General features: G+C 32.0%; 2 protein-coding genes across 2 annotated transcripts; one reads left to right on the plus strand and one right to left on the minus strand.

Annotated features, from left to right (window-relative positions):
- The first annotated feature begins 1,271 nt into the window (after window positions 1-1,271).
- LOC149897424 (uncharacterized) lies at window positions 1,272-11,930 on the plus strand. The gene is made up of 5 exons (XM_090116208.1): window positions 1,272-1,307; window positions 10,081-10,264; window positions 10,424-10,501; window positions 11,098-11,686; window positions 11,760-11,930. Exons 2-4 carry the CDS (start codon window positions 10,155-10,157, stop codon window positions 11,645-11,647), a joined length of 738 nt encoding a protein of 245 aa, XP_089972334.1. The 5' UTR covers window positions 1,272-1,307; window positions 10,081-10,154; the 3' UTR covers window positions 11,648-11,686; window positions 11,760-11,930.
- On the minus strand, window positions 2,546-9,970 carry LOC149897425 (uncharacterized). Its single transcript, XM_090116506.1, has 7 exons — window positions 9,678-9,970; window positions 8,530-8,745; window positions 6,955-7,050; window positions 6,446-6,541; window positions 5,341-5,400; window positions 3,608-4,711; window positions 2,546-2,637 (listed from the first exon to the last, which is right to left on the minus strand). The coding sequence occupies exons 1-7, from the start codon at window positions 9,952-9,954 to the stop codon at window positions 2,546-2,548; spliced, it is 1,941 nt and encodes a 646-aa protein (XP_089972632.1). The 5' UTR covers window positions 9,955-9,970.
- Window positions 11,931-14,793: the final 2,863 nt, after the last annotated feature.

The raw sequence follows: 14,793 nt of genomic DNA on the forward strand, positions 1-14,793 counted from the left end.
AAGATAAGTAAATTTTACTGTAATATCTTATTTTTATAGATCTTATTTCAGAACGCAACTCAATCCTAAAAGATTGTAGGATTCAGAATCTGCATCATAGAGTAATATAGGTAATATATACGGGTACTGCATTCTGCACCACTTGCGATCTTGCAATAGGTACTACATCGTTGTGACACGTTATTATATTTTTATTAGAGCCATTTAGAAGGGCAACATTTGACAGTTCAATGAAATTCAACAGGTAATTAACATTTAGCTACTACTTACATAATATTATGTACCTATTCTGTGACGTAACCTAGTAACGATGCCATAATATAATATGTAATAAGATAGTTCGTAATGTTACAACTGCAAATTTGTTTAACTTTTTTCAATTACATATTTATAATAATAATGACCGATACGAGTAATTTTAATATTTGATTTTACTAATAAACCATTCTAAATAGTAAACACATTATTAAACAATTTATGATTTAAAGAACTGACGTCGCTACAATAATTATTATGTGTCAGTTAACCTTTTTTAAAATACTAGAGAGATTACTTACTCTAAAAATCTAAATCTGATATTTAGAATCGAATGTAATGATTACTTGTTAATAAATATCACCATAAATTAATAAATTACCTATTCTTATTATCTACAAAGTTAACTATATAGTACACCTTTTTTTTTTTTTATAGTGGGGAAATCTTCCAAAGATACCCACGGCCCCCGGGGAAGGAGCCGTGGGTTATGTCGGATTCTTACCGACAACCCCACTGTGTTCCGTCGAGCCGCTTTAATGATGGGGCCGCGGGTATTTGTTAGAATTCTTCCGCGAAAACGCATTTTTTTTAATTATGTAGATACGTACTTGTTTTATTTTGCTCCTTGAGAAAATATATTACTTGGACACTTGGACAGGGATTTGCCTGATGAATTTTAAAATTGCCATTTGTTTCAAGTCTGATTGAAATTATTATGTTTCAAGTCCGTATCGATATCGATTTAATTAATGTTTATATGCAGGTTATCTCCAAAGATAAAATTGATAGACGTCAAACCTCCGCTAGGAGTACTACCTAGTGTTCTGTGCGTCATAGGTGCGTCAAACATTACGTCTTGCTCTGGCTTCTGTCATCTGTGTCCTGTGAAGTGTGACAAAGAGTATACAATTACTACGTGAAGTGTGATTTGTGAACGTTGGACGTCCGACGTCATTACCCTCCCTAGAGTATATTTGTTCTGTGGTCATTACGTCAAAATGTTGCATGATTGACTCAACCAAGACTCAACTGTATATTTTATTCAAATACTGAGTGTCACAGAGTACATTGAATATACGGGTATAGAGTAAACAGTGCTAAAAATGAATGGGCGCCATCTATCGAGCGATGTCCGGACTATTACATATAAATGTATAACTATACCGCCTATAACTATTATTATAGGTAGTTTTATTATATAACGCTATTTTTATCTGTTTCATAAGGATTTCTGAATAAAACAAAATATTATAAGTATTATTATTTTTTATTTCTATTTCTTCTATTACAATACAAAAAAGCTTGTTTTTGAATAGGATCATTATTATTCAGTTCCCGACTGGTACCGTCCAAGATTTTATTTGTACATTTACACCACCTATACGTAAAAAATCGGCTTGAAAAGTCGAACATAAATTCTATCACATCTTTTTTATGATTTGTACACTGAGCAAAGCTTGTATTAATTAATACATACATCAGTGTTTTAATGTAAGCATTTAAGTTGTGAATTTCACTTTTTTTTGATAGAATGTAAAATGTAACATCCTGCATTTCAGAAAAACATCTCTTTAATTTATCGTTGGGATAAGTTAAATATTGTTTATTTTTCTTGTATTCTCTCCTTCTTATATATTTATTAGAATCGGACTTATCAAAAAAATCTTTTACACACGACTCACAATTTTTGAAAATTTTTTTTGCTTTGCTTAATAAGTATCCGGATACGTACTCTAGCTGAGCCTTTATTCTGGGATCCCTTTGCTTAATTTCGTAATCAATTATTATGTTTTCATTCATTAGATCTTCATAATCAATTTCGCATCTTTCGTTACTAATTTCATTTGGTGCAAAAAATATGTCATCAAATGATTGGAACACATTACAAAAATCATCTTCGCAATTCGAACCCGGAGAATAATTGCTACTCAAACTACTAACTAATAAGGAGGCAAAAGCTACTTCAAAGTTAGCACACGTAGGCGAGTTGCTTCGAATTCCATGACTACGTATGTTGCCAAAAAAATTTTCAAGGGGATCTTGATTGAAATGTCTGCACCAAATTGATTTGACATTATATTCACTGAAAAGTTTTTCTCGCAGTAGTTCCATATTTTCTAAGGTATGTATCCAATTATTAATGGATGGAACGGTACCAGTTTTTCCATTTACGCTTATAAATTTCATTGTTTTTAAAATTCTTTTGGCTTCAGTCCACAGTTCTTTGTGGGCTGAATTTGGTGTCACACTGGTCAGCAGGTTTTTGCCACTTCGATTTTTTGCATTTTTATTGCTTCCATTCATGCGAGTCAAATAAGTTATCAATAAAAATAATAAAATCTGCAGTATTTTTCGATTCTTCAGACAGTATCCCAATTTCTGTAACAAAAAATAAGGTTTTATTTAAAATGACATTTTTGACTAATGATGAAGTACATCAAAAATTCTGTAATCCAATCAGATAGCCAGCTTGCTTATCTATTGGTAATTTTTTTTCTATTTAATTTACTCTAATTGCTCTGTAATTGTGAAAGTGAAAAGACTAACTTTCGTATTTATCCTTAGGCCGGTTGCAGAGCTTCACCGACCATCAGTGCGTACGTCAGTCGCGCTTGTCATAATATGTATGGAAATTCATAAAACCGTTCATAGCTAGACCGACCATAGTATTCAGAAAGAAAGCTTGAAACTTATAAGCGCTTATCGGCGCTTATAAGCGCTGATCGGCGCCGACAAGTTTGTTGAAACTTGTTGGAACTTGTCGGCGCCTATCAGCGCTTATAAGCGCATGTTCATATATTTTCCTGCGCGGGTTACCAGCGCTTATAAGCGCCGATAAGCGCTTATAAGCGCTTATAAGTTTCAAGCTTTCTTTCTGAATACGCCCATACGCACGCATATTCCATACATATGACAAGCGCGACTGACGTACGCACTGATGGTCGGTGAAGCTCTGCAACCGGCCTTAATGATAATATAATAACTTAATGATAAAACCATGGGGGAAATTAAATTACTTTTTCATATGAATATATGTATGTACCTAGTGGTTCATATTTATAGGGGTGTTTATATGTCTCATTAAATGAGTTAAGCATCAAGGGCATAGTGATTTTTCGGATCAAAGGCCAATTTTGTATGGGAGCACCAATTTTTTTTTCATATCAGAAAAGTAGATCAGTTTCATGGGCTCATCAACTCTTCTTAAGTACTGCTTGAGAATTTTGTTACACCCTGTATACACATGCTACTCTTTTTAGCGAGAAAACGTCTTATTGCTATGAGAAAATATTTAAACCTCACGGCGGAAAGCTAGCATAAACAAAAAAAAATTAGTTTATAAACTTACCAGCTAAATAGCCCATTGTTTTCCCAACAGTTTGACTGAAGAGTTGAGCAGCGTACTTAACTTTCATTTTCGGTATTTTTTCTTTCAAGCAATGGCTTTCTGTCAAATTTTTTATAATTTTTAAACCTTTATATGTAGGATTATTGTGGTATAGTTCCACAATATGTTCCCACTTGGCAACTTTACTTTCTCCATTTATTACATATTGTAAATTTTTAGTGAGCAAGTTGTTTCGTAAACCTTTCAACATGTGTGGGACATCATACAATGGGATAACTACTTGACCATCAACTGTAAATACTTTCTCTCTTAAAACTTGATTTCTCCTCAAATGCTCTTCTCTATTTGCTTCTATAAGGCTATTAATTGCAGCAGTGTTTGAGGTGCCTTGGTCACAAACAGTCGCAACAACGACAAATCCAATAAAATGAAGCTTTTTTATTATAAGTTCTATTTGCGCTGCTAAAACCTGTTTCGGTGTACTACATGAGCAGAATGAATAATAAATTGGCTGCTTGTAGTTTCTGACTACTCCTCGTATCATGTACACTAGAACATGGTCAGCAATCTGTTTCTTCGGTTCCCCCACGTAGTTTACAAAGCCAGTAACTTTATCCTTTTTTCTGTTGTAATCAAAATGTGGGGTGAGAGCCATTTCATCAAAAATAAGGGTGCATAATTTTTCACTATCCTTCATTTTTTGCACTTTTTTTTTTAATTGATCAAATATTTTTTCATTAATGCCCGGTCTCAAAGCAGCTCTTGAAATCATTCTACTTAAAGTCATTGGGGAAGGCAGAATAAACATCTTGCTGAGCCATTTGTAGCATTTTGGTCCACGCTTATAAACAGAAAGCGCCATTATTTTCTCCTCTTTAGTAAATCGTCGCCCCATTTTAGGCTTCATAATTTCACGAAACTGCATAATAGTAAAAATAGCAGCCAATCTTTTGAATTTGCTGAGTGCATTTTGAAATGCTGTATTATTGTAAAGATTGTTAGCATTTTTAAGTCTCTGCTTGTATGAATTGTTTTTTTTCTGTAGTTTCTGTATCTCCTTGTACAAACGTGGCCCATCATTTGCTGTATGTTTCTTAGTGCTTCCTGGAAAAAAAAAGTTTTGAATTAATATGAGAAGAAAGGAGAGATTTAAGATTTTTGCCAAAGATAAAGTGTTCAGAGGCCACCACCACACACGTGTAGAAAAAAGCCTTTAGTAATTTTTTTTTTAAAGTTGAAGCATCATGGTGTAATGTTAATAAGCAGCTAATGAGCAAACACTTTCTATGTATGTAGTTGTATCATAAGAGGAATATGGTATTGATACAACATCTCAATACAAAGTTCTAATAAATTGTGATTTTTTGGCTAAAGGATGATAATTTGAGTAAACAGCTAAATAAAAGTAAAATTATGAAAAAAAATTCGCATACAAAAGTTTTTACATAAGTTCTTAAACTTTGAAAATTACATTTCATATTAATAGGGAATGGAAAATAACCTAACACTAAAATTATGATAAGTTTCCCTTAAAAAGTAGTGTTTGTTTTACTTAAATAAAAAAAAAATCTTTTTACTAAAGTTACCATAAATATGAATGAATGAATGAAATATGAAATAGTGTTATATTATAACATAAGTCAATGTGACCTGATTTCACCACTTCTGCCGTAAATACATTTATCTAGGATAGATATTATGTATGTAAGTAAATAAATTCCAAGAAAACTTACTTTTCGGAGTTTGGATGTTCAATTTAGTTCTGTCTTCAATTTGAGATGTTTGCTGTTTTCCTGTAGTTAAAGAAATGTTGGTTAGTTTATAAATTAAACTTTGTTTTATTATCAGGAATAAATTGTTATACCATATCACATGTTGTATGAGAAAATTTCTCCATACAAAGTTAAAAAATTGTGATTTTTAAAGTGAAACTTTTATTACATCGTCTCAAACTTTTTGGTCTGTGTAGCGCATGTCGCGTGTATCGCGGCTGCCGAGTAGGTATACCTACTCGGCACGCGACATGCGCTACACAAAGCAGTGTTCGAACAGTTTCACTTTTACCGTGGTTTCATAAAACCACACAACATTTTTTTTCTAAGGTCGGAATAAATACCTTTCTAAGGTTTAAGAGTTCTTAAGGGTAAACAATTACGTTCCATAATAATAGGGAAAGGAAAATAACCTATCTAACACTTGTAATATTGTGATAAGTTTCCCTCAAAACATACAGAAATGGTGGGATATAAACTAAACTTTATTTTATTCTCAAAAATAAATTGTTATTCCTTCAACTTATTGATATTAAATGTTACAATAATTAAATAATTATGAATTAACGATAGTTTATAAATATTAACTATGCATAGCAATTATCTATCATTTCAAATATAGTTAAAAAATGTTAACAATAATATGACATATTTCACAGATAACATCGCATGTTGTATGAGAACATTTTTTTTGAAAATTCATAAGAAGTAATTCTTCAGATTTGTTTAGTTTAAGTGTACCTAGATCAGTCCATTGAAAATTCATAAGAAGTAATTCTTCAGATTTGTTTAGTTTAAGTGTACCTAGATCAGTCCATTGAAAATTCATAAGAAGTAATTCTTCAGATTTGTTTAGTTTAAGTGTACCTAGATCAGTCCATTTTAAGTATTAGTTGTCTATTTTAAACCAACGTCAAAAAAATGAAAAGGAGGTTCTCAATTCAGCTGGTACCTATATTTTTTTTGTTACTCGGATCACAAGACTTTCAGGATTGATTACTTTATTACTTTACTCAATATTTTAAATAAATTATGATTAGTAATAAAAATACAACAGCTGACATACCTGATGATGAAGGCAATGCTGCTGAAATTTCTTCAGTACAGCAATGAGAATCTTTGGCAGTTGTAACATCAGCCAATGGAACTGTTTTTGTAAAACCTGTAAAAGATTTTAGTACCTATATTACCTATGACGTAGTAAAAATAAATGATAAAATACATTGCAATTACAAGATAAGCCATTATGTATTAATGAAGCAAGAAATTAATTCATCAAAAGAAGTTCAAACTTTTACAATTTCTCAATATGTTTTGGAAATTGATGTAATTTACTACCTACTTATTGTTTTAGGTACAAAGTAGTACAAAAACTATTTTTGTATATTACTTAAAAATTGGGGGCCCCGAGAGTTTATAATGGTCAAAGTTTATGGCTACTTTAAGGCACCTTGTTTGTTTTCTCTGTTTTCCATGGCACAAGATATGCTTAGTATGATATAACAGGACTTGATGCGGATTGAGTACCTAATTATTTTTAAAAATAAATTATAAATAATAAAACAGCTGACTAACCTGATGTTGAAGGCAATGCTGATGAAATTCCTTCAGTATAGCTATAAGCAGCTGCAACATTTGTAACATCGGCCAATGGAAGGCTTTTTTTAAAACCTGCAAAAAAGTTATAAGTTAATAAGGTACATACATATATTATGAAGTAAGATATTATATATGATGAAATACAGTGCAGTAATATGATAAACTGTTATATTATGTACTAATGATGCAAAAAATAAATTCATCAACAGAAGTTCAAAATGTTATAACTGACTATTATTCAATATTTTTTTGGAAATTTATGTACCTACTTACCTACTTATGTTAACTCAATAATTATTTTTTCTCTTTTACTTCAAAATCAGGGGCTCTGACATTATTGGTCAAAGTTAGCCGATAAATAGTTTTATAGAGATTTATTCTGTGCAAAAGATTCGCTCATAATAAAATAAGTTACATGTCAAAATAAAATAAGATCGTCAAAAATATAAAATAACAAAAGAATTAATAAAGTATATAGGTAAACCACCCTATTATTGGCACTCTACCAATTTATTGGCATGCTCCAGTTTTTTTAAGAAAATTAAGATTTTTTTGTAGCCAGTATAAATTTTGTAGTTGAAATTAATAAGTAGCGTATCATTCTTTACTCAACTAGCTAACAATGTTTTTTATTTCTTAAAACATTGCGGCGTATCAACCATCTGTTTGACAAGCCGGGACTTGTGTGGCAAAAATATTCAAAATATTCGTTTTTTACTAAGGTAAGAGCTATCATGAACTTAAAAGAAATTGCAATTCCGTTATATGTTTTTCTTATGCATATTCATTTTGTCTTATTATTGAATGTATGAACTGCCTTTTTTAAACATTATTTTAAAATTTAACAGCCAACTTTTAGTTATTTGTGGTATGCCAACAATTGGACTGTTTAAAATCTGTTTATCCATTTTATTGGCACACAAAAATGTTAATTGAAACTTAAAAATTACTTATGATGTCATTCAATCAGAACTGTGATTTAATCGTAAGCTAAAATTGTTCTATGTTTTATTTAAGTAGGTTTTTTGGTTGTCTAAAACCATATTTAAAAAATAAGCGTTCCAACTGAAATGGTATGTTCCTCTACAAATAAATGTGACACTTCTTTTAACAAAGTCTTTTATTTTGTTTATTTCAAAATTAATTTCTGTTAATTTATGAATGGTAAAAATTAACTTTAAGATGTCATAGTACACACTTTGAAAGCCCTACTTAAGATCTAGTAAATATTTTTCAGTCTTGAATAGTGACAATAATTGGAAACAATCACTGCCAATAAAAGGTTTGACTATGCCAGCAACTGGTATGTTTGGTTTTTCTTTTAAAGATTCACTATATTAAATAAAGAGATTTAATTTAAAATTGAAAAGTACTTTATAATATTCTCCATAGATTAGAATACCAGTATAAATGTTTTTTTCTTAAATAAAACATAATTGTACATGCAAATTTCACCGGTTTTGTGAAGTAGCTGCTTAAAGTGCCAATAATTGGGTGGTTTACCCTACTTAACAAAAATAATTATAAAACTTTTTCTAAATGTTTAGTCACCTGGCAAATACAATGAAGGGACAGCATTAGGACTAAGCATTTTGCTTCTGGTGTGATACTGAATTTCAAAATGTTGATGACAAATTTTGCGATATTTATAAATATATGCATTATCCAAAGCCAAAATTTCGCCTCCAATTCTATAAAGCCATATCCGGAAACGTTCCATGTCTTTATCTGGATTTGGAAACTTGTGAAGTATTTGTGTATCCGAACCTGAAAGTATAATTTGATGCATTATTATTAGAACTAGTAGCAATGTAAAGGCAATAATATATTATAATACCTAATAAATATTTAATTTATCATACTTAGTGTAATTTTTGTGCAATAACCGAGAAAAGTTTAGTACTAACAAGTGCTGATTTTATAAATGATGAATTTTATAGTTGAATAAAAAACATCAAATTATTCTTATACCTATATTACTTTTCAAATGATTCAAGAACTAAACTCGAAAACACTAGATTCACATTCAATTTTGAAATAGATAAGTAGGTACCTGTAATCATTTAAATTAGTTTTGTGTGAGATTGAGCATGAGTATTATCAATTTGCCAAATTAATAGTAACATTTCAAAGGCTGAGGGTTAAGGCATATAAAATGTACATATGGAAAATAGAAATAAAAGTAGAAATATAAGTTATTAGTGAAAATGTTTCAATGTAGGTAATTTTTGTAATTTTTTCGCCATTTTACCATGCCAAAATAGGGTTTGTTTACTCGCTGAGCGTTCTGATTGGCTAATAAAGGTTAGTCGACCAATCAAAACTCCCGCTACTTAACGAAATATGCACGATTGGTGAAAAAGGCTAAAATATGCACTAACGCCGTAATTAGAGAGATTTATGCATTTGCATATGAAAATATGCAAATGCATATAATCCGATGTCTAGTCATAATGTATTGCATAACAATGTGCTAGACATTAAGTACATCAAATAGCTAGCTAGCAAATGCTTTGATTTTACGCTGATTATAAGTATAAGTTCTATTACTTTTGGCTAGGATGATAAAAGTAGAACATCTTGACAAACACAAACTAACCTAACTATCAGCCCGTGAGTAGCAAAGCCTAAACAGCAATGTATTTATTTGAGCTACTTATTTTGGCAAATCCAAATAAATAACACGATTATAGACTTACCACAGGTCGGCACACAGCACTTTTTCTCGGCAGCCATAGTGATCAGAAATAAAGTTGAGATCAAATCCAAAACGGAAGAATCAAAGTCCGGAGTCAAGCCTGGGGTCACGATTTTCAACAGATACATAAAAGTCCATAAACACGCCAATTCGTGGGGATAAATCCGAATAAACATAAAAACCACCATGAACGATTCCAATGCGCAAACGCCACGCAAACGCCGGTAAACGGAGTGAGGGAGTGAGGGGGCGAGGGGCAATAAACATAAAACAAACATGTGTCAACTGTCAACTGTCATCTGTCAAAAGAATTTGTAAGGCTGACATCTGTTGAGCTATGTCCGAACTAAAATGAACCAACATAAATGTACTGAGAGTGAAATGTTCTAGCTGAAAAGACCCTGCTGAGTGTCAAGTATTCTTTCATTTTTCATTTGTTTTTCTATATTTCAGATTTAAATTACGTATAAAAATTAAAATGTCTCTTCGAACAAGCAAGGCGTCGTACAGGCAACACGGATATTCGGGGCCGCGCAAATCTTTGAAACGAGTTCGAAGTTCAATGAAGAGATATTATGGTGAAGAGAGGTAAGTGAACCTGCATAATACAACTAATTCTGTTTCTGGCTTCTTCGTAAACACGACCAAGCTTGGATGTAGGGATTTCGTGCTATTTCACGATGACACGATGTTTCTACTTACAACATTTTCTGTATGCAAAAGATTCATTCACGTATTGTTTTACAGCCGTGTGAAAGTTTGGCGTTCTGAAGAAACGAAGAAGAAGCCAGTGAATGAAGAAATCGCCATAGATGACTCTATAATGTATGTATCAATTATGCATGGTTTATTGTTGCTCGTAAATGGAACACTACGTGTATGTAGGGTCAGTAGGTCGTAATGTGCTTTAGTCTAAAACCATGAGATGACGTAAAACAAAACCCACGAAATATTGAGAAAGGAGAAAATAGATCTAGGATTTAGGTATATACTTTTACTAGCTTACCGCCCGCGGCTTCGCCCGCTTTGTCTAAAACTCAATAAATTATATACGAAAACTTTCCTCTTGAATCACTCTATCTACTAAAAAAAAACGCATCCAAATCCGTTGCGTAGTTTTAAAGATTTAAGCATACAAAGGGATATAGGGACAGAGAAAGTGACTTTGTTTTTAAAGTGAAACTTTTATTACATCGTCTCAAACTTTTTGGTCTGTGTAGCGCATGTCGCGTGTATCGCGGCTACTGAGTAGGTATACCTACTCGGCAGCCGACCGTCACGCGACATGCGCTACACAAAGCAGTGTTCGGAACCGTTAGAACAGTTTCACTTTTACCATGCTTTCATAAAACCACACAACATTTTATACTATGTAGTGATAGTGATTATGGTGATAACAATTTGTTTTTTTTTTCTTTCAGTACCCAGAATAAACAAATAAGAACATATTCTCGTGTAAAACCCAGTACTAGCATAGTGAAAGCTGAACCTGTCGATCCTTTAGAGATTAATTCGCCGCAACCTTTGGCCAGCCCAACGCCGGAAATTGATTCATTACAATTGAATGTGGAACCTGGTCCAAATAAATGTTTATCTGCAATATCTGGGTATCGCATTGTGGACTTGAAACATGTAATAGAGTGGGCGTTTCTTATGGAAAGACATAGAAATATGTGTGAATCGTCACAAATTGAATTTATTAGTGAAAAACTTGATGGACTTCGAAGTGAATTAATTTTCAAGTGCAGTATGTGTGATAAAACGTGGACGCATTGTACGGAGAGCAGTGACAAAATAAATAGTGAATTTGTGCGGGCAACTGTCACTTCTGGTAGCTGCTACACTCAAGCAGCTCAAATAACAAGGCTTATGGATATTCCGACAATGTCGGCTAACAAATTTTGTTGTGTTGCAAAAAAATTATGCAGTGTGGGGTTTGATCCTTTGACAGAGGAAATTAAAAAAGAATAGAAGTCGATTTTTATTTTAGAGCTACTTTGGAGATTGATGGTACGTTTTGAAGTGAATGGCAAACAGTATTTGTCAAAAAGTAACAAATATATTTAGTATGTTTTCTTTGCAGCACCAGTGTAGCAGTGGTTTAAAGACAGGAATATTCAAAAGCAGAGATACTGCTTTCCGAATCGGTGGTAAATGTTAAAAATATGTAATGACGTTTCAAAAGTGCTTCTAGGAGAAGTCTAATTGAATAAATAAATGTTTGACTTTGAGGGGGTGAAATCCACAAGTCAAATGAGTTTTGTTTTAATTGTATTTTGGTAGTAGTTTGTTTAAAATTCATACATATTACCACTGTATATTTATTTTTATTTTGTACTAGCGGTCCGCCCCGGCTTCGCCCGTGGTACATATTTACGTTTTCTCTACATAAAAACCATCCTCGTACTTCAAGGAATATAATAAAAGAAGAATTATCGAAATCGGTTCAGCCGTTCTCGAGTTATGCGCTTACCAACACATTTTGCGATTCATTTTTATATATAAGAAGATTTACTGTAAAATCAGAAGGTGAAATAACACTTCATATGGGCATTCATTCTAGCTAAAATCAAAACCATAATATGTTTACAATGTTTTACTAAAAGCGTTTGAGTGCGTCGAAATCGGAAATATGTTTTTCACCTTTCTGGTTGCATCTTGTTTATGAGTGTTGGTTAAGAAATGTTTACTTATTGAAATAATTTACTGTTACAAATCAGTATATTGTGTGGATCAGTAGGTATATACTATATTATATGCTACTTGAAATACATATATGTTTTGGTAAAAAAACAATAGCGTGATGATGGCGTGATGTAATAAAATAAAACTGCGATTTATTGTAATCAACAATTTTGACATTGTTTATTTTATAAAATTATTGATCACTAGCTTCCGCCCGCGACTCCGTCCGCGCGGAAAAATTAAGATTTTTTTTTTCTACGTATTTTTCCGGGATAAAAAGTATCCTATTTTATGCCCAGGATAATAAGGTATAATTATACCAAGTTTCATCGAAATCGAACCGTTAGATTTCACATGATGCCTTCACATACAGACAGACAGACAGACAAAATTTTTTTTATCACATATTTGGGTTTGGTATCGATCCAGTAACACCCCCTACTATTTATTTTTTCAATAATATTTTCAATGTACAGAATTGAACCTTCTACAGATTTATTATATGTATAAATTAAAAAAGTTTACGCCAACGAATATAACTATTATTTTTATAACAATCGTTCATCGTCGTGATCGGTGTATAATACATATATAAAAAAAAAATATGTGCGTGTACTAGTGTACACACGTAAGAAGTGGAACTTATTTATGACCTTATTTTTCAAAAAATAATTTACTTTATTCAACTTAACAGAAATACGTCGAATCACGCGTGGTACCTAGTATATTATTATTAGTCTGTGGTGGTACGGTGGTAGGTTTCGGGTATGTACTTAGATCATTAAGTAATGGATAACACACGCAGGCGTTTCCCCTTTTGCCGAGGTATAAGATTATTCGAATCGAAAAATCTTATGCTTTCATAAAAACTACTTGCGTAATCGATTACGAACACTCTGCGTATTCGTAAAACATCAAAAGGACGTCTGCGAGTGCTCCGCTAAAAATGCCGTTTTGCACTGTCATGTCTTGCAGAAGCAATTCAAACATGTCGAATATTAAAAAAGATGGAATAACCTTTCATTTGTGTATATTTTTTTATTTTTTTAACGTACATTTCTAATTAAATGCAATTTCTAATAATCGTCGATGTATCGTTTAGCGATATGATCAAGACAAATAATCGAGTCATGTGTTTACTCGATCATTGATGCGGCTTCACGAGACTATCATGGAAAGAAAATATACAAATTTAATCTTTATGAATTAAGAGATAAAGTTGAATTTAAAACGCGATATTGAACTGCATTCCCCACGAGACTATAAAGCGATGTAGCGAGACTATCTTGAAGAAAAATTATACAAATTTAATCTTTATGAACTAAGCGATAAAGTTGAATTTAGAACGCGATATTGAACCGCACTCCCCACGAGACTATAAACTGATGTAGCGAGACTATCTTGAAGAGAAATTCAAATTTAATCTTTATGAACTTAGTGAAAGAGTTGAATTTAAAAACTCGTCGCTTAAAAGGTCGTAAATTTTTACGACTTTCTTAGTGACGGACTGCTTTTAACTTGAACGTCGATAAAAAAATATTTTTCTAAGTATAATTTGAAATGAGATGAGAATTAATCTTTATTATATTACAATTTTACACAACTGCATAAAAAGGAGTATAATGTTTATTTTGTAAATCTTGTATATATTTATTAAAATTTACGCTCGGCTACTTTTAACTGGCAGAACATTTTAATCGTACGGAACCCTTCGTGCGCGAGTCCGACTCGCACTTAGCCGTTTTTTTGTAATGTTAATCTTGTAACCTTGTAACCTTTCTATTATGTAATTTGTTTATATGTATGTATTAATATTGCGTATATTTCAGATTTACAAAAAATCGAATTACAGTTTTTATTATATCTGTAGCGACACCTCGGTACAGAAATAAAAAAAGACGGGTTGCACTCCGGGAGTGCCGGGAGAAGTGAAAACTTGATTATTAACGTTGAGCATGTTTGATATCCATCCGTCTTACGCTTTTTCGATCAGGTCACCTGACGCGAGTTTAAGGTTTTATACCCAACGCCGCTAAAGAAGTATTCACTTCAATAAAAATTTCTGTACCGATATTTATTTTATTATTGAATATAATATGTGATGTGTTGAATAAATACATATTCAAATACAAATAAAATGGCGTTTTATTGTTTTTTCGTATGCATATAATAATGATGAAATCGTTACAAATGACCTATGTAGTATTTTTTATGAATATAATATTAATGTTATTTCTAATTTCAACAAAATTATTATTTTTGTAATATCGATATGGTTACATCCCTTTAGAGCGATTGTATTATTACGTATATTATGTACAGAGATTTTTCTGTGTAATCGATGTATGTGTGCAAAAACATGCTAGTCTGCCAATTTTGTATTAGTTTGAGTTTGTAAAGACACAAATTATTTTTGTGAATGTGTGATTGTT

Source organism: Colias eurytheme, chromosome 25, assembly GCF_061535395.1.
Source record: "Colias eurytheme isolate Ceu_HAF_F1 chromosome 25, ilColEury1 Martin Lab GWU primary, whole genome shotgun sequence".
Taxonomy (NCBI): domain Eukaryota; kingdom Metazoa; phylum Arthropoda; class Insecta; order Lepidoptera; family Pieridae; genus Colias; species Colias eurytheme.